We start from the raw sequence: 21,133 nt of genomic DNA on the forward strand, positions 1-21,133 counted from the left end.
TAACTGTAAAATGAGGATGATAATAGCAGTCCCAACTCGAGGTTTGTTGGGAGAATCAAATAAGGTAACATGAAGTACTTTGCAAACTTTAAAGCATTATATAAATGCTATTATTATGATTATGATAGGGAACTATAACATTCTCACAGCAATTCTCAGGCCATAATCTCCCAAGCAATGGAATTAAGGCAGTCATGCCTATTTTCCTAAAATAAGGCTATGGCTATAAACATATCTCAGATATCTCAGTTAACATCATTAACTGGTTCTCTAAAAACAAGATGTCAAACAAAATGATTTTAAAAGGTGAGCTCTATAGAAGCACTATGGTTGAAGAACTAATGGGTAATCAGCTAGAAGACATTACAAGAAGGATTGGTTATAATTCACAAACAATACTATAAGACAGGCATCATTATGATATATGCTTTTATGTTATTTTAGAAATCATTCCAGGGACATACTAAATAATAACAACAATAATCAATATTTAGTTTTTGTGAGGTAAATATTACAGATATTTTTATCCCAATTCTACATATGGAGAAAGAGGGTTTGAAAGCTGTCAGGTGATTTGCCCAGAAGTAGATGTCCAAGATGGGATCTGAAGCTAGGGTTTCATGACTACAAGTCCAACATGTTATCCATTAAGAAACATTGCCTCACAAACTATGTCAAAAGTTATCTTGCTATAAGTATATATTTACAAATTATAATTATTATCAGGTGAAGGAGAAGTACTATTAAACTAGGAGACCAGAGTTCTAATTCCAGCTCTGCCATTACCTGTGTAAACTTGGGCAAGTTATTAATGTTTTACTCAAGTGCAAAATGGAGAGGGATACAGCACAATAAATGAATTCCAAGTTTCCCCCCCCCCAGCTCTAAAACACTGATATGGCTACTTTTTTCTTAAAGTTGGAAACAATTATCATTATTCATTGATATTCTATGCGCCAGATAATATGTAAGAGAATTTCCTCAAGAATACCTTCCTCACATGGCACATTCAGTTACAGCTGTCCAATTAAGAGAATTCATATTTTGAATCTACATGTTTTATTCTACAGGTAAAAGAAAACTATTGAAGTATATTGATTTGGGGGAGGAAAAAGATGTAATATGACATGGTCCAACTGGCATGTTACAAAGATTTTTTTGACTATTGAGTGGAAGAGGGGAAGACTGGAGTGGGGAAAAACTTGAGGCAGAAAGAGCAAACAACAAACTATCACAATAGTCCAGATATAAAGTGATGACAGCCTACACTAGTGTGGTAGTTGTTTGAGTAAAGAAAATAAGATTGTTGGAAACAAAATTCTGAACCCCAAAGAAGAGAGCAGTTTCTGCAGGAGAAAGTGTGAAAACTCAAAATGAGCTCACACAGAGTTTTCTGGAGCAAGAGCATAATAGTCTTTTATTCCTGATCCCAGCCACAAACCCCCTCCATTTCTCCTCCCCCAAATTGGCTAGAAAGATGAGGTAAACATTCTTTTCTGATCTTCATCCACTGGTTAATGTGCACCCCCCACACTACATACATTGCACGGCCATTAAAATTACGACTTAGCCCCTCCTGGAGCTAAGAGGAAAAGAAGTTAATATTTATGAAATAATTAAGCTTGTTCACTCTAGGATAAGCTATGACCTTGATCTTAACTTCAATTTTTTTTTTTTACTATACTACTAGTTCTGTCCAGTTTTACTTAGTTCCAACTTGTTTCAGAAGCTCCCCTGTTTCCCACCTCTGGATTACTTCCAGTTTCACTCCACTATGGGAACATAACTGTTTATTATTTCTCAGAGGATGTATATGAGAGATGACACTAATACAATGAATTACATGGAACACTTCAGTCACAGATTAATTATTCCTTCTAATGTTAACAATTCAATAAATAATACCCAAATTACCTTGTAAATTAAAATCAATTTGGCCATTCCACCTAATTATAACATTTTCCTTCAGTGCTCTCAAAAATCAAAGACTTTCTTACAATAATGACATAATAATTCAAAGAACTGTGAAGTTAAGTTTATCATACTGAATTAGATACCCAATGAATTTTCCATCATTCTGATACCAGTTGGGAAATAGCAGCAAAAGAATATAGACTTTTTCTGAATGTTTTTACAACTGTGGTGGTGAAATGTGAATCAAGAAGGACATTTCAGTAGGGTTTGAAGAAGAATCAGATGTGTACCACTAAAACAGGAAGTAGTTGAAAATTGCTGGTCAGATCACAATGTAATAATTGTGAAATAATTCTTTGAAGTAGGTGGCACACATTAAAGATTTATTTGAAACCCAATGACAAACATTTTGCAAAGGTTTGAAAAAATATGTATACAGAAAATTAAGTGCTCAGCACCTTAAGATCCTGAATTTTAAAATATAACACTCCCTCCCTCTCAGATTTTAAGACAATGAATCAAAACTTCCCACATGCAGAATTCCTTTTCATTCGCTAAAAAGAATATAATCCTACTCTTTTTTTTTTTTTTTAAATAATAACAACTTAAATTTGTTTCCAACATAGTAAGCACCAAAAAAATCAAACTGGAATTAAGACGATCTGTTTCTGAATAAATCAATATTCAGTGCTAAGCCTACTCCTTCTTACTTACTCATATATTCCTTCAAAGTCAAATCTTGGACTTTAGTCAGTTGCTTTTCCCTTTGTACAACCTGCTCTCCAGAGAAGCATGGTAGTGAACAGATGAAGTCAATAGGAAAGCCTGTTTGGAGTATAGTAATCACCATTAAAGATTACTCACATAATCAACTCTTTTCAGTTTCTAGAAAACTATAATTATAATATATTTTCCAAACTTCTGATATATACAATTTGAGGGGCATAATGACTTATAGGGATGCTAATGCTATATATGCACATTATAAAACAAGTATGGGCTGTGATTGGTCACATATTCAAAAGGCATTTACACAATTAGTACTCAAAAAAAGGCTGAACACAATCTATTTTGTAGAATTCTTCTCCACCTCTAGTAATTCTGATATACTGGAGATATGCTATATTAGAAAATCTCCTCTCAGTTTCAATGAAGTTGCTGAGATACCATCAACAAATGTACATGCTATTACTCATCTCCCTTTCTAGTAATAAAATTTGGACAAAATATAAAATATTTGTAAAAGAGAAAAGCAATTTGGTATAAAAAAGATAAGATCGTTTAGTTCTTTTATTTCACTTAAACCTGTTCAGTTTAAATACTTCACTGCCACCCATCAGGAAGTTAAGTGACAATGGGCCTATAATCAAAATGATAAGTTCAAATTCAGTCTCAACCACTAAACTGTGTGATCCCACCAAGTAACAAAAACTCTGTCTGCCTCTACTTCCTCAACTTATGGGATAATAACAGCACCTATCTACTAGAATTTGGTGAGAATCAAAAGACACAGTATCAGGAAAGAACTTAACCCAGTGCCAGATACATACTAAGTATTTAATGCTTGCTTCCCCTTCCCACTAAATATGCAATTGTTCTTTCCCTCTAAAGTTAACACTTACTTCCTTCTGGCTTTGTTTTCATATTTCCATGAATCAGGTTGAGTGCAGCTGAACCATTGATCTGATTAGCTGAATAAATCAAAGTCACTTTACATCGCCCATTGTTATTACCTTGCAACAAAAGATAATAACTTGAACATTCTCCTTTCACTTCAACATCTGGAACTAATAACAAAAAAAAAATTATATTTAAATATTTGAAAATTAATTTTAACATCTTACAGCATTTAAATGACTATATCAGGCACTTGAAACAAACTGTGGCAGTATTTGTAATATATTCTCATTACTGGTTATAAAAGTATTTCTTGACTATGGAGTGTAAATTTTAGACCCAACAGTTGAATTAGGCATACCTCGTGCTCCAGAACATAAACATCTCATAGCAAAAAAATGAAAATAAGCACTGAACTTATGCAGAATAATATATACCTTTTTATATATAGATAATCTGAATCACATTTTACAAAGATACAAAACACCAAGCTAAACCAGAGTTGACCTCTTCTTTGCAATTCTATATTTTAGACCATTCTCAAGTTGGTGGAAGTATGTGGGATAAAAACTCCTTCTGCAAGGTTTCAGGAGGGGAAAAAGAAATGAGATGATAAAAGGCCCTCGACCTTTTTTCATCTACTATTTATGTCAATAAAAACTTAAAAGCAAGGTTTCTTAAATGTCATCCAGTTAATTTAGATAAGTCAGAAAACTGTCAGTAGGCTAAATTTAAAATATAATTCCATTTCACTCTTCTTGACAAAAAAAGCATTATCTCCATTTAGGACAAATCTGCTTCATTGACCAAATTAATTTTTTCCACATTTCTGCTTATTCATTTCTCACCATCTACCACAAACTTTTTGTCTTGATATGAAATGCTATAAAGCATTCTTGAATTCTATTCCTATCAGCCAGGATATTATTCACTTTCTTTCTTTCTTTCTTTTTTTTTTTAAACTAAGGCATTTGGGGTTAAGTGCCTTACCCAGGGTCACACAGCCAGAAAGTATTAAGTGTCTGAGACCAGATTTGAACTCAGGTCCTCCTGACTTCAGGGCTGGTGCTGTATCCTGGGGTATTCACTTTCAAACTGTTCTGAAGTGTAAAGAAGCAGTGATAAAATAATAGAAGAGGGATTAGCAAATTCTTAGACACTTATCAACACCAACAAGATAAAAAAAAAAAAAAAATGAGACCTTCAAACTTATAAGTAGAAGACAAGAAAAATAAGTAAAGAGTAACAGAAAAGATGCACTAAGATGAGAGAAGGATGGAAAGAGAAAGACAAAATAAAAGACAGAAAAAGAGAAAAAACATTTGGAAGGAAATGGTAGAATGCCACTTACCACTGATTCAATACCATTTCTTGTCAAAAATATCTTAGTTCATAAATATAGTGACAAACTTAAAGCCCAAACACAAAAATTAGTCTCAGGACAACTGTTCCATAGACTAAGTACAGAAACATATATTAGTGTAAATATTACCAGATCCTAGCTACTACTTTTCATCTTTCCCTAAATTTAATTGATGATTACTTGGAATCTGAGTGGCTGAAATACAATCAACATAACCTATCTGCCTTGTGATCCACTTGCCTTAGAACATTAAGGGTTTAAGAATTAATAACACCTTTTTCAAAAGAGAATCATTAGCTAATGATATCAAAAGTTATGAAACAAAATATAACTTTTAAAAGGAAAATAGTATCTGTATCCAATAGCAGATAAAATCCCCTTTTGCCCAGTTCACTTTCCACCTTTTTAGAGAATAGGACCTCTGTTTCTAATTGACATTATTACCAATATTTTACTGCTATAAATGTTTTAAGATTTTCTTAAATCAAAATAAAAGTTGACTTCATTAATATATCTCTGATCATCAGTAATTTTTATATGCTGTCCTAATCTAAGGGAAATCAGTAAGGTCAAACAGAAACAATAATAGGTTTGAGATTTTTTTTTAAGTGTTCCCTTAAGCATGGGAAAAATACTTATGATTTTTATTGTTGTTTTTTTTCATAGTTTATACCCCCAAGGCAAGTTCGATGAACTTCATAAAAATTCATAATAATTTATATTAAAAAGGAAATTTTTAAAAATCAAGTTGCTACATTTTAATTACAAAAGGAATAGATGATTTCATGGCAACAGATATACTATGAATCAAAGTATGTCCATTTTAATTACAAAAGGAATAGATGATTTCATGGCAACAGATATACTATGAATCAAAGTATGTCCATTTTAATTACAAAAGGAATAGATGATTTCATGGCAACAGATATACTATGAATCAAAGTATGTCCATTTTAATTACAAAAGGAATAGATGATTTCATGGCAACAGATATACTATGAATCAAAGTATGTCCACAAAACAATTAACATGGAAATAATGTACTTAATATTATGTACTTAATATGGGTGCTAGTCCCCATACTAGTAAACATTAGCATTAGAAAAGGTTTTAGATGTATTTCTTAAAAATCCAGGTTACTGTGACAAATGTTTGTTGATTTCCATTCTATGAAAAACTAAAGTTTGTCCCAAAAGCAATTGTAATACTGATTCCCTACAATTGTCTTCTTTCCAATATAAATAATATTTCATAGCATGTTTTTTCACATCTAATTATATCATATCACTTCTACTGGCATAATAATCTCTAGAGGAACAATTTAATTTTTAAAAACTTTCTTACCTAGAATGACTATATAACCATTTTAAAATGTTGTTCCAGATTTGGTAGATGTTTAATTGGAGACTTATTAGGTAATTGTTATGTAAAAACTACAGTGAATAACAAAATACATTTTCTCATTTGTATAGCTGGCATGCAACTTTCACATCTATTATCAGAATTATAAAGGTTAATTACACACCAGAGATTTAAATACATTTTTATTTGTCAATTGGACACTACCATCTTATAAGCAAGACAAGTAATAATCTCAGCTTTTGTAAATGACTGATTAGACTTGTGATTTCTTTTTTAAAAAAATCCATCATGAATCTACTTTTTTGGGAGATGAGGGAAGCAAAAATTTTATCATTTTAAAATGTTCATCAAATTTTTCATATATAAAATCAAAGCATTATTAATCCAGAATTGGAAATTACCTTAGAGACTAAGCCAAATTCTTTCTTTTTACAGAAGTGGAAACTGAGGCCCTGGGAGACTTAATTACTTAATTTGCATATATATGGCAGTAAACATGGGAGAAGACACTTTAACTCAAGTCCTTCTGTTCCAGAGTTTAAAAGTTCACTATAAATGAATCATATAGAGAAGTCCAATGGGGGGTGGAGGGAAGAGGAATATCATTGCATTCAGTTTTTTTTACAAGACCTAGAAAGTTAGTTTCCAGTAATTGTAGGTTTTATTTTATGAGAACCTGTAGTTTCAGCATATATTTCTTGAATTTTTAAGGAGCCTAATTTTGATGTCTTCAAATTCTTTTATCAGAATTTAATTCTGCAAACCATGAGCTACATTTTTCTCCATGTCTTAAGTTTCACTTTTAATAAAATTTTGAGAATAAATGTCTTGTAATACACCTAAAAAGTTCACATAATGCCTGCATATTTGACCAACTTCTTCATTAAATTTTTTTTCTATTACTAGCACTCCACAATCTAAACAATGCTCTAGTCTGTAGTTTAAATCAACAAGTAACAGTGGCAGACAAGAATACAGGAAAATTATAAAACATTGCTCTGTTACACATGAGGGAGCCAGATCTACAATCATCAAGCAGTGGTATTAGATTTGCTATTTTCAGGTAAGCCTGTATTTCTAAAGTTCTTTCACTGAAAGGATATCAATTGATGAAACCAATTAAAATTCTTTGTTCATTTCTGAATTAACTTGGTAAGGAATAAGGAAATTTATAATGCCTTGGAAAGCTCTAGGATGATTATATTTTCCAATCATCTAAGGCTTTATTTTTATGTGAACCTAGAGTATTAGCATGCTTAAGAAGTTAATCTGCCCTTATTCTAGTTAAAACTAGCTGCCAATGGATTCAACTTGTAGCTGATAAGGTAGAGCTTGACAAGCATCACTAAAACAGAAGTTTCTCTCCCATTACAAAAATGTTCAAGAGATAAATTATATTCTACAATCAAATAAAAAAAAAAAAAACTAAAAAACCAAAATTTTTTCTGCAACCTCACAGTTAAAAGAATTTTCCTATAGATTTTTAGCTTTTACATGGTTTGGTAACTAAAACACATGAACCTAAAGGTCAACTGCACAAATCTATAATATTTTACTTCTTAAAAGTATTTATAAATATTTGTATTTATAAAAATCTTTTTTACTGAATACTAGGATACAATTTTCTGACTGTTTCCCAGTCCTATGATATCCAATTAATTATCAAATCTTAAGGCTTCTCTCTCTCTCTATAACTTATTACATCTGTCCTCTTCTCTCCACTGAAAATGACACAACCTTGGTTAAGGATTTCATCACTGGATTGACATAAACACAAATAACTACTTGACCATTCTTTATATATCTCCTAATAAATCTCCCTAATCTGAAAGTCTTCTATAATACATCTATACCCCTTCATATAACTACTAAAATAATCATCTGAAGAGAATAGGTTGATAATGTCATATTCTTTTTCAAAATTCTTCAATAGCTTCCGATTGCCTTTAGGAAAAAAAAAATATAAAATCTTTAATCTGGTAGCTGAAATCATCACTGATCTGATTTAAACTTAGTTTCACATTCCTTTGCTTCACGTAGTCCAAGTTTTAGCCTACTAACTGTTCCTGAAACTTGACATAGCTATCTCCCCATTCCCTCCCTCACAAGCTTAAAATGTACTCCTTCCTTCTCTTAGTACCTATTCATTCTATAGATGATGAAAATGGCCTGAGTGACTTAATAAAGATCATTCAGGCAGTGAAAGAGAAAATAAGATAAAAGGGAAAAGGGACTTTAAAAGGAAAAAAAGGAAAAGGATGAGGGGTTTGTCTGATGACAGATATTAAAATAGAAGCAAATAAGCTAGCTAAATCTTTGTCAAGTTATTAATCAGTCCTTTGATGAAAGCAGAGCTGCCTATATTAAATACACCATATAGAATTTCCTCTACAGAAAAAAAAAAACATGAGCAATGGAAGGCAATTAATAATCATCTGTCCATCCTGATTTGGGCTCAACAGCTAAGATTAAAAGAAAACTGTGAAGTCTCAGCCTAATCAGTCTTAATGATAGTCTAATCAGTAATCAGTCTGACTTCAAAGAATGTGATATGATAACCAGCTTATTACAATTCAAAAAGTACAAATATTCAGTCCTAAATTTCTAGAAGTGATCATTAAAAAAAGAAAAATCAATCCACCTGGATAAATTGAGTCATCTCTTTAAAAGTTGTAATAGAAACTGTATAGGTGATATAATCTAATAGCTAATTCAAATTCTAAAAACAACTTTCACTCCAAATAGGACAGAAGAATATTTAAAAACTGTACTTTAATATTTTATTTTAAAATGCATAGCAACTTCCAACCTAGAATATAATAACGTGTCATCTAGGGCTGGCAAATTTTGTCCCAATATCATCCAATCTTTTCTTCTTTTCAAATCTACCAGATTCAACTAAATAATGTTACCTCAAATAATTAAATGAGGTATGAAAGAAAAGAATTAAAATTTTCAAGTCAATAAAGTATCATACTGTCATCCAGAGCAGCAATCCACTAAACAGAATGCCTGAACTAAAGTTCCTTGATAATTTGAATTGTCATTCACGCTCACACCCACACCCTCTAAGTTACATATACACATACATATATACACACATCCTCTATAATAGTGGACTTTTTCCTTCTGCAATACCTCGAAGAACACTGTGCCAAATTTCCCTATTCCTAGCTCTACCCCTTCCCAGTCCCACCATGATGTCTCAGAGCATCAGGGTAGAGGCAAGGGGTAAGCTGCTCTGGTATGTTTTACTTCTTATTCCTATCTCCCTCTTTGTGTTACCTTAGGAACTTCACATGGTCTTACAGAGATTACTATTTTTAGCATTAATAGGCTTATCTGATTCTTCTGCAAAACTCCTTCTAGTGAAAGGAACAAACCCCAAATGATTCATCCAATTCTGGGTACAGAAATAGTAGTGAAAGGATAATGTGTTGGATTATATTTGGGAAATTATATATTGCTAGATGTGCAAGGGCGCCTTAATTTGTATTTCATATGAACACATATTTACACAGTGAGGCAGAAAAGTACTGTGTGAAGGTAATGTAATCATATGAGATCCAAGAATCAAGAGTCAGAACATGAACAATACTATCACTGTATATTATAGGTCCCCTGAATTGAGAAAGGAAGTAGATGAGGGACCAGAAAACAGATCATAAATCTGCCATAAAGGTATGATACAGATAATAATTTCATCCTTCAAAAGACAGTAGAACAACAAGGAAATACTATTCTCATCCAAGAGGAGGAGGCATTTGGTGGTTTAGAAATGATGGCAACTTTGGAAAGGAAGGAAAATTGTCAATCCATCTTATAAATGACAACAGAAAAGAAAACTGGAGATAGCCAAACATACAACTGAAATTTTGAGAGAACAGATTTCAAAAAGACTGAGGAAACAAGTCACATACCATTTTAAAAATTAATTCTACTTGAAAAAATCAGCTCAGGCAGACTAAAAAGCTTTCAAAAATTAAATTCTGAATTTACAGAGAAACAATTTTCACTAAGAAAAAAAAAAAAAAAAAGAAGTGCATAAAATGAACAACATGAATGTAGAGGGAACTTTCTAATATGCTTTTCTAAGTAAAATCCAAAGAAAGAAAATGTGAATCTCTGTAAGCATGACACAATGCTGTGAGAACATTATCCATAATTCTAGAACTCAAAAAAAGATCCGCCTGCATTTTTTTATTTCCTTCACAGGTTAATTGTACACAATTTCAAAGTCTGATTCTTTTTGTATAGCAAAATAATTATATGAATACATGTTATACATATATTGTATTTAACTTATACTTTAACATATTTAACATGTATTGGTCAACCTGCCAATTGGGAGAGGGGGTGGGGGGAAGGAGGGGAAAAACTGTAACAAAAGATTTTGCAATTATCAATGCTTAAAAATCACCAATCACAGACTACCATAACAGATACAATAAAAATGAAAAAGTTTGAAATACTGTGAGAATTACCAAGATGTGACAACTGCAAACTGAGCACATACTGTTGGAAAAATGGCAAAAACAGACTTGCTTGACAGAGTTGGCACAAATCTTCAATTTATAAAGAAGGAAAAAATTCTCACAATATCTGTGAAATGCAATAAAATAAATTTTGATAAAACAAGATAGGCCTGTACTATTTGGCCTGAATAAGACACTGATGCTGTACAAAGGGGAAAGCTTTATCTATCTCTACCAATAAGAATCACCTTTCATTTGGAAAGGACAGAACAAAATCAGACAAAAGGAACTTCAAAACCAAGACACGAAAATAGCAAAAAGGCACTTAGTGATGAAGTTAAGTCATCTGGCCCAGATGCACCACAACCTCAGGAACTTAAATATATGAGAAATTTAATTTCCGAGCCATCATTTTGCAGGCTGCATGATTGACACCTCAGGCACAAAGAATAATAGAGTTAAAATTATTTAAAACTAGCTGAAGGCCACACCCAAATTTGAAAGATGGTCCTTGCCTTATAGATTTGGCCTTATGTTTAATATTTGCATAGATGAATTAAAGATTTAAATAGTATATACATAAAATTTGCAAAAGGCTCAAAGTTGAAAGGGAAAGTTAACACACTAGATAAGATAACAAAATTCAAAACAATCTTCTCAAGCTAGAAGATTGGATTTAATGGACCCACCCTTAACACCATATACCAAGATGAGATCAAAATGGGTCCATGACTGAGGCATAAAGAATGAGATCATAAATAAATTAGAGGAACATAGAATAGTTTACCTCTCAGACTTGTGGAGGAGGAAGGAATTTGTGACCAAAGGAGAACTAGAGATCATTATTGATCACAAAATAGAAAATTTTGAATACATCAAATTAAAAAGTTCTTGTACAAACAAAACTAATGCAGACAAGATTAGAATTGACTCAAATTTTTAATAGTTCAAGCCATTCTACAATTGATAAATGGTCAGAGGATATGAACAATTTTCAGATGATGAAATTGAAACTATTTCCACTCATATGAAAGTGTTCCAAATCATTATTGATCAGAGAAATACAAATTAAGACAACTCTGAGATACCACTACACTCCTGTCAGATTGGCTAAGATGACAGGAAAAAATAATGATGAATGTGGGAGGGCATGTGGGAAAACTGGGATACTGATGTATTGCTGGTAGAGTTGTGAATGAATCCAACCATTCTGGAGAGCAATCTGGAATTATGCCCAAAGTTATAAAACTGTGCATACCCTTTGATCCAGCAATGCTACTACTGGGCTTATATCCCAAAGAAATACTAAAGAGCGGAAAGAGACCTGTATGTGCCAAAATGTTTGTGGCAGCTCTTTTTGTTGTAGCTAGAAACTGGAAGGTGAATGGATGTCCATCAATTGGAGAATGGTTGGGTAAATTGTGGTATATGAATATTATGGAATATTATTGTTCTGTAAGAAATGACCAACAGGAGAAATACAGAGAGGCTTGGAGAGTCTTTCATGAACTGATGTGAGTGAAATGAGCAGAACCAGGAGATCATTATACATTTCAACAACAATACTGTATGAGGATGTATTCTGATGGAAGTGGATATCTTCAACAAAGAGAAGATATAATTCAGTTCCAAATGATCAATGATGGACAGAATCAGCTACACCCAGAGAAGGAACACTGGGAAATGAGTGTAAACTGTTTGCATTTTTGTTTTACTTCTCAGGTTATTTTTATCTTCTGAATCCAATTCTTCCTTTGCAACAAGAAATTCGGTTCTGCACATATATATTGTATCTAGGATATACTATAACATATTTAACATGTATGGGACGGGGTGGAGGGAAGGAGGGAAAAATTCGGAACAGAAGTGAGTACAAGGGATAATGTTGTAAAAAATTACCCATGCATATGTACTATCAAAAAAAAGTTATAATTATAAAATTTTTAAAAAAATTTTAAAAATTAATTAATTTAAAAAAAGAACTTTAAAAAATGATTGGGTTTAATCTAACAGGATAAAATTCAATTATATAAATACATATAAATCCTCATGTGTGGATTACAAAGAAAATCAACTTAATATGACAATAATATAATTCAACTGATAAAAGATACAGGAGCAGACAGTGAGCTCAGTAAAACAACAGTGGCAGCCAAAAAGAGCTAGTAAAACCTCAAAATGAGAGTCAAAGTGTCTAAGAATTGGGAGAGCAATGATTGTTTTGCTGGACTTTGTCTTTTTCAAATCAATGTGTCAAGCACCACATTTTAGGAAAATTAGTTAAAGTTAAAGAGTGTCTAGGATGATGAAAAGCCTGTAGTTCATGCACACCATGAGGATCAATTTAAGTAATTAGAAAGGTCTAATCCAAAAAAAGCATGAGGCACTCAGGATAGGTGTCTTCAAATATGAGAATAACTGTCATGTGATCAAAGTCAGAACTGGGATCCAGTTCTACCTTTTGTCAGTAAATAATGGTTTATTCAAGTAATATTCAAGAAAACACTTTACCTTTTGACCTTAGCTTTCTCATTTCATTGACGCTTTCTCCATTTTCCTGCTCTCCTTTACTCTGTTCTAGCTTCCTTTTCTTCTCTTTACATTTTTGACCCTACGACTGTCCACTTTAACTGTGTACTATCCAGCACCCTCTGGCTCTATATTCTCTCATGCTTTGTCAAATTTCAATACTGGGTTATCCCCAATTCTCTTTGTATTTCCATTTTTGTGCTACTATACACTGCTAAAAGAAGTTATATAACTATCAATTGAGTTCATAAATTTGTGTTACATAACCTGAACTTAAGTCTGTGCTGCTATACAGCCATCCTTTCATCCTCCTCAAGGTGAGACTCTCTATCATTCCCCCATGTAGTATTCCAAACTCCATTTTCTCCCAAGCTCTCTATGTCACTCCTTTCCCACCCTCAGCAGGAGTTTTCTATTTTACAACATAAGGGGCTGTCTTGTAAGCTTCTCTTCTCCTCTATTCCATATTTCACAACCTCTATATGTAGAAAGTTCCTCACATTTATTCATTCTTTGCTCCAGTCCCTTAGGAAAAGGTGGATTATCTTCTTGCCAAGGCTAGCTGACCCACCCATACATCACCTTCCATTTTCTTCAACTTTTTCTCTCTAATGTCCCACTGCCGTATACACATCTCCCAAAACCTGAAAAAAAAACTTTTAATCATTATTTCTTCAGCCAACCTCCTAAAGAGTCATCACTCTTACTCCTTTTGATTTCTTTACCTTCTATTACTTATTTGTTAACTCTTCCAACAATATGAATGAATAAACTGGTATCTAAAAGGTTATCAATTATTTCAATTATTAAATCAACTGGCCTTGTCTCCATCCTCATTCATTTTGATTGATCTTGATTTAGCTTTTGACCCTGTCAGTCACCCTTCCTTCTGGATATTAGTTCTTCCCTTGACTCAAAGGTACTGCTTTTTTTTCTATTTGCCTTACATCTTCTTTTCAATCACCTTTAGTGAATCATCATTCAGTTCCTACTCTGAAAGATGCCTAACCCCTCACTTCCATCTGGGTCCTTTTATTCTTAACTCTGATCTCATCCAATCTCATGGGTCTCAATTAATATTTTCCCCTAATTTCCCTCTGAAATGCCAACATAATCCCAAATCTATACACTTTACTAACATAAAGGCTTGAGATTAGATTAATAAATTAAACTGTTAGAAAGAACATCTGGGTGTCTAGACTATAGCTCAAAATCAATATATCTAAAACAGAACTAAATAAATCCACTCTCTCTGTCAATTTTTCATATATTTATATTGAGGTTACCATATTTCCAACTAACCAGTGTGACTTTCCAAACTTTGGTTGCTCCTCCAATAAATTCAATTCCATTAACATTTACTAAGTGCCTACTAAATACAAGATACTATATATCTATTCAGTTTCTAAGTCTTGTAGATGATACCTTTTTAGCTCCACATGCTAGAGACTACTTCTCGTGATCACATCATCCTAATAAATCTGGACCATAAAGATTGTTTCCTAAATGATCTGCTAATTTTCATCTTCAATCTACAGTTCACGGAACTGACAAAGTCATCTTCCTAAGAAACAGATTTCTCCATATCAAAACTGCTCAAAAATCTTTTTAAATTTATGCTTCTGAGATAAAACATGAAAATCTCAGTCTAGCATTAAAACTTTCAACAATGTGGCATCAATCAATCTTGCTAGATTTATTTCCTATTACTCCATTCATGTATTCTATGTTATAGCCAAATGGCTGACTAATCCTTCCTAAAACTCAATATTCCATCTTACATATTTAAATCCTTATACAGGTTTTCTTGAATTATACTTCTTCCTTTCAGATTCCATAACTTTTTTTAAGGGGTTATCTCATCTTACAGGAATGCCTTTCCTCATTCCCCCAATTTTTAATGCTCTTTTCCCACCTCCAATTATCTTGCACTTAGTTATCTGTATGTGACACTCCCTACTTAATGTAAGCTATTAAGAGAAAAGACATTTTCTTTTCCCTATGGTTTTCCCAGCATCTAGCATAGGATAGGTCCTGAATAGATATTTGTTCCATTAAGTGGAATTAAAAATGTAATAGTGGAATGACAAAATTTTTCCCAAGATCATCTCATCCCCTAAGAATCTGTAATTTGAATAAATGGAGATTAAAACTTTTGTCTTAATTAGATCTTAAAAAGCCCCAGAAAGAGACATTCCAACGGCAACAACTTTTCCAATAAATTCTTATGTATTTGGAATGGATCAAATGATATAAATTCTTTATGTGTAGAGACTATTTTATATTTTGAACTGAATAATTTTATTTCTCAAATTGGCCAACTAAAATATCTTCAAATGATAAATGCTAAATATTCAAAAGAGCTATGCTTTTTCTCCCAAAGCCAACACAGATTTTAAGTTACTTTAAAATTTTCTGTTTAAATGATCATAAAAAATTATCACCTTATAACCTATGTGATATTAAATCTCATTGAATTTAGGTATGCTGGCCTTCACATGAGAGATTCATAGTATCTCATAATACAATTACTCAGAATCCTTTTTGATTTCTATTTTCAATATTAATGAAATTAAATAGTAATGCTACACTACAAATAAAATATAACCAACAATTGGGCAATGGCAAAAAAAAAAAAATGGTCTATTTGTTACTGAATTGTATGAAATGCTACATACCTATTTAAGAGAAATATGGAAAAACTTGTAAAAAATAAACACAATAGCGTAAAAAGAAAATACATACAATGACTTCAGCAACAAACAAACACTTATTAAGAAATTATTATGTGCCAGGCACTGTGCTAATTTGTATAAATCAAGCCATTTTGAAGGGCAGTAACACAGGTCAAAGAAAAACAGTCAATCACAATATTTAGTGCCAAAATTGCTAATTATAAACTTTTCTTGGGGAATAAACTTTGTAAAAAAAGTTCTAGTAGGGGATAGGGGATATTTATTGGGAAGCTATCTTTTCAGTCAAAACCAAATACATCAACAAATTTTTTTTTTTTAATTTAAGTAAACCCTTTAAAATCAGATCACAGATAAGTTGAATTTTTTTTTTAATTTACTAAATCTATGAAGACATAAAGAGGCTATCTACAATTCATCAAAATTTTACAAAATTAACTTGTATTTTCCCAATAAATTCTTAAAATGTTAAATAAAATAAAAAGATCTTTGTATGGGTGAATTCTCCAAATATACTGCCAAATAGACTTTTCTTTTTCATTTGAACATACCTACCAGTGATAGTTTTGGGCTTTTTTGCTATATACTCCTTCCATTTCCTTGTACTCAGCTGGCTTGGTGGTGGAATAAGTATGTTACTTACACTACAAGGTAAAACAAAGAGTGCTCCAACCTGAAAAGACAAAATCCAACATAAACACTATTCAAAAGCTCATCCACTAAGAAAAAAAAAATTCATGACATATCTGACTTACTTCTCTGGTCAACATTCATTCTATTGTTACTGTTGATTTTTCTACCTAGAAAAATAGACTACAACATTTCATTTGTTACCGAAATTTGCAACTTTCAAATTTTCCTAGATCCAAAATAGTATGTAAAATCTCAGGTGAGAAGTAAAATCAGTTGCAATGTTCGCAAATGGTGAAGAGACAGATTTTTCTTACTCATGGACTTTTTTAGTCATCTAAGCCTTTGCATTTACTTTGACTAGATTATTATATTATGCTATATGTAGAACAAAATATGCAGATACTTTAGCCACACTGGGTTAGAAGACAATAGAAAATAATAGAATAGGGGCTATGAAATATTCCAGGCCTCCTCATTTATTTCTGATCATAATTCATAAAACTACTTCACTTTAATCATATGATTAATCACTGGCACTCAAATCTGGAAATTCCAATTTATTTTTAGGTACTTCATGTTTAACATATATTGAATTATTTGCTGTAAGGAGGTTGGGAGGAAGAGATGGAGAAAAATTCAGAATACCAAGTTTTGCAAGGGTGAATGTAGAAAACTATCTTGCATGATTTGAAAATAAAAAGCAATTATTAAAAAAAAAATAAAGGCCTATTAATTGTTAAATACAATAATCCTGTTCAAATATTCTAAAGGTACAAACTTTTAGGAACACTTTTGAATAAACTAGTCTCATGGAATTTCAACTTATTTATTTTTAGTACTTGACATAAAAACATTTTATTTACTCTAATGAAATTGATTACAAGAGATATTGTGCCAAATTTTTACTTTATACTGTATTATAGTTTCTGGAAAGTCTTCAAGTATGTTTCAAGTGACAAATGGTAGCTGTTTTTCACAGCCTAGAATCTCTATGTATAGAAAGATTCATCACCAGTAAGAAAGCCACTTGGCAACAAATTCTTTAGTTATAACAATTCCTAAAACAAGAAAAATACAAAATGGATCTTAGTCCTGTGGAGACTCCATTTGCTACTGATTGTAGTAGGGCAAAAGCTTTAATTTAAGAACCAAAACTTTTTTATACCATCAATCAGCATCTATTAAGCACCTTCTATGTGCTAGCACACATACTGGATTTAATTAATCACCTATTATCAAATCTGAAAACTCCAATTCATTTTTAAATATTTTCTTTTTCTAAAAATGTCAATTAGTTCTATTAAGAGCTAAATATAATACTCATTTAAATCATTAATAGCTCCCTATTTTCAAGAAACAGATTTTTAAAATTATAAATATATATAAAACATAAGCAAGATAAGGCTATAAATCAAGCAAGGCTTTATGAAGAAGGCGGCAGCACTTGATTGAAAGTTATAAGCCAAAAAAAAAAAAAAAAAAGAAAGAAAGTTATAAGGCAATAAGGCATTTTAAATAAATTGAGAAAGCATTTCAGAAACAGGTGACAATTAGAATGAAAAGAGATATATGGGATAGAGTGCTGTGTATGAGGAACATCAAGAAAGCCAGTCTGTAGAGAAGAATATATAATGCAAGTCTGAAAAAATAATAATAGCAACAATGACGATTATGATAATCATAACAATTGCTAACACCTATATTGTTGGGTCCTTCATTTTCTTCCTTTTTAATTTTTTTTTTTATTTACAAAATATATGCATGGGTAATTTTTCAGGATTGACCCTTGCAAAACATTCTGTTTCAACTTTTCCCCTCTTTCCCCCCCACCCTCTCCCTTAGATGGCAGGTAGACCAATACATGTTAAATATGTTAAAGTATATGCTAAATACAATATATGTATACATTACCATAGTTATTTTGCTGCACAAGAAAAATTGGTTGGTCCTTCATTTTCAAAGACCAACATCACAAATGTGTAACTTACTTGCTTGTAAACTAGATTTAAGTGAGGTAGGATTGTACAAAGTTGTCAGTCTCACTCTCTTCCAAAGTCATCAGAATTCATTGGCAAGACAAAAGACAAGGCCAAGTAATGGCCCAAATAGGCACTGTAACAAATTGTTTTCATTCCCTCCTTCCACCAGATAGTCCTCATATGCTTGGGGCAGATATCCTCCTAATTTACTGACAGGTTTAAGGCCTATCAGTTACCCTCAAGCTGGTTTAGCCTGTCTGCCAAGACAGTTTTACTGCAGTATGGTCACTGGACATACTATAGCTTCTTAGAGTTATAAGTGAGTTATATAGCACTTAACTGTAGGTCAGATATTATACTAAACACTTTACAATTATTATTTCATTTGACTTTGATAACAGGGAAGTAAGGTGCTATTTCTTCATTTTATTGATGAATGAAAACTGAGGCAGTTGGAGATTAGGTTGACTTTACAAGGATCATGCAGGTCTCCAGGTAGATTCAAACTCAGGTCTTATTGAGTCCAGGCTCATTGCTCCATCCCACTTCACCAGCTAGCTGTCTTGGAGCTGACAAGCATGTTGAGGTCGGGCTATGAAAGGCATTAAAATCTGAACAAAAGAACTTATATTTGATCATAAGGCCATCAGGAGCCACTAGAATTTAGTGAGTAAGGGAATAACATGGGCAAACCTACAGTTTAGGAAAATCATTCTAGTACGTGTGTGGAGGAAGAATTGGAATTGGGAAAAGACTTGATACAGGAAGACTATTTAGGAGATCACTACAATAATTCAAATAAGAAATAATGAAAGCCTTAACAGTAATTTGGAAATGTGAGCAAAGAGAATAGGATGTATTCAAGAATAAAAAAAATAAAAAAAGATAGCAGATGATTAAACGTAGCCCTCCATGTCTAGAATGCTCTTCCCTTTCCTTCTCCCTTCATAGTTCTGGAGTCACCTTTCAGAGAACGAGACCTTTCCTGAGCTCTTCAATTAGAAGCACCCAGTCTATCTTCTTACTATTCATCTTGCTACTGCACATATACACCCTACTCCTTGTCTGGCTAAGATACCATAATGAAATCAATTATTGCCATTATTCCTGGAAAGAGGATGATGTCACTCCACTCCTCTCTCCCAAATGCCTTTGAAGTGCTGCTTCAGTGACCAAAGCCTTCTTGTATTTGTTCCCTAGCATTTCTAAGCACAGTACTTAATGTTATTTTATTTTCAAAATAACTCTTTAAAATTGAATTCACAACTCTAATATATTAGAAGAGATACATATTCCTAAGAGCCTAAATTTGATTCTGACACAGGCATTGGCAAAATTAAAGAATAGAAAACATCAGTAATTTAGTGAAACCATAGAAAGCACAATTGAAAAATCAGTCTCTTTTCTATACCTAACTCTTCTACCAGAGATGATAATTGTAACATAGCAAAATTAATATTAAGAGAATTTCTATTCTATTGTCATAATACCTAGAACAAAGATAAAGAAATGATCTGAGAAAATCAGTACAAATAAAATTATTTCATTTTCATAAAAATATACAATCCAAATTTTCTATATTTCATTTTAAATTGGTCACTTTACATGTAGAATGTTTAGAAGAAACACAAAAATAAAATATTCACACAACTTGGTCTAGATGATCTACTATTTCCTTTCCTCAAAGATTCTGTTAAAATGCAAAATATATACAGGGATAGTATAGACTTGAAAACATTTTTGAGAACAACAGGTGAAAAACCAAGATATAATCATACCCACCCACAATCTTAAAGATTAAAGTTTTTATACAAAATTTTATACCTTGTCAGAGAGAGATGAAATCTGTTCCAACAGCAATTTGGAATTCTCCTTTGTATTTTTTCTTGTCAATCCTCTGTATTTGGCTGTTAAAGTCATAAAGGAGCCCAAGTTTCATTGCCTTTAAAAATCTTTTTCATAGGAATGTCTCCGAAGTATTTTTAAAATTTCATAAATCCATGAACATTACTTTCAAAGGCATCTCCTCTTTTCCAGTATTTTAATTACTCAAGCAAAGAAAATTTTTTTTGCAATTATTAAAAACTTATGAAGAACCAGCATTGCAGTATTATTATAAAAGATTTTTGGAAATGATAAGCAGAGAGACAATATTCACTATTTATATATGCAGCTTAAAACTACTTCTTTAAGCCAAATATTTAAGGCTTTAGCTTTCCATTTTCATCTCACTATATATTAAAGCAATAGGAAGTGCTAGATCCAGAATATGTGTGTGTACACACACACACACACACACACACACACACACACACACACACACACGAGAGACAAATTATCTAGATTTAGGGTGGTTGCCATAACACAAAGAAAGGAATGGATGCCAGAGATTTTTTTTTTTGAGGTAGAATCAACAAAACATAGGAACTGATTAGCAATGGATGCTAATGTAACAATGAAATTATATATATGTGTGTGTGATATATTTATATGTAATATACATAATAATGCAATATATAAGCCATTTACAATTTGGTGCAAACTTACATTTCCAAGTTTATTACATAT

At 32.1% G+C, this 21,133-nt stretch overlaps 1 protein-coding gene across 5 annotated transcripts in view; it reads right to left on the reverse strand.

The window, feature by feature from the left end:
- The window catches only part of MTBP (MDM2 binding protein), a 72,950-nt gene that overhangs the window by 35,438 nt on the left and 16,379 nt on the right, over positions 1–21,133 (reverse strand). For all 5 annotated transcript variants that reach the window (XR_012481936.1, XM_074266504.1, XM_074266510.1 and 2 more), the window contains 4 exons: positions 20,390–20,462; positions 16,509–16,626; positions 3,537–3,701; positions 2,629–2,739 (listed from right to left, as the gene is read on the reverse strand). Coding sequence is in view for 4 of the 5 variants with exons in the window: in XM_074266504.1 (XP_074122605.1) it covers positions 2,629–2,739; positions 3,537–3,701; positions 16,509–16,626; positions 20,390–20,462 (467 nt within the window). In the remaining variant the exon portion in view is untranslated. The remainder of the gene's footprint in view (positions 1–2,628; positions 2,740–3,536; positions 3,702–16,508; positions 16,627–20,389; positions 20,463–21,133) is intronic.

This window comes from Sminthopsis crassicaudata, chromosome 1 (assembly GCF_048593235.1).
Source record: "Sminthopsis crassicaudata isolate SCR6 chromosome 1, ASM4859323v1, whole genome shotgun sequence".
In the NCBI taxonomy this organism is placed as follows: Eukaryota; Metazoa; Chordata; class Mammalia; order Dasyuromorphia; family Dasyuridae; genus Sminthopsis; species Sminthopsis crassicaudata.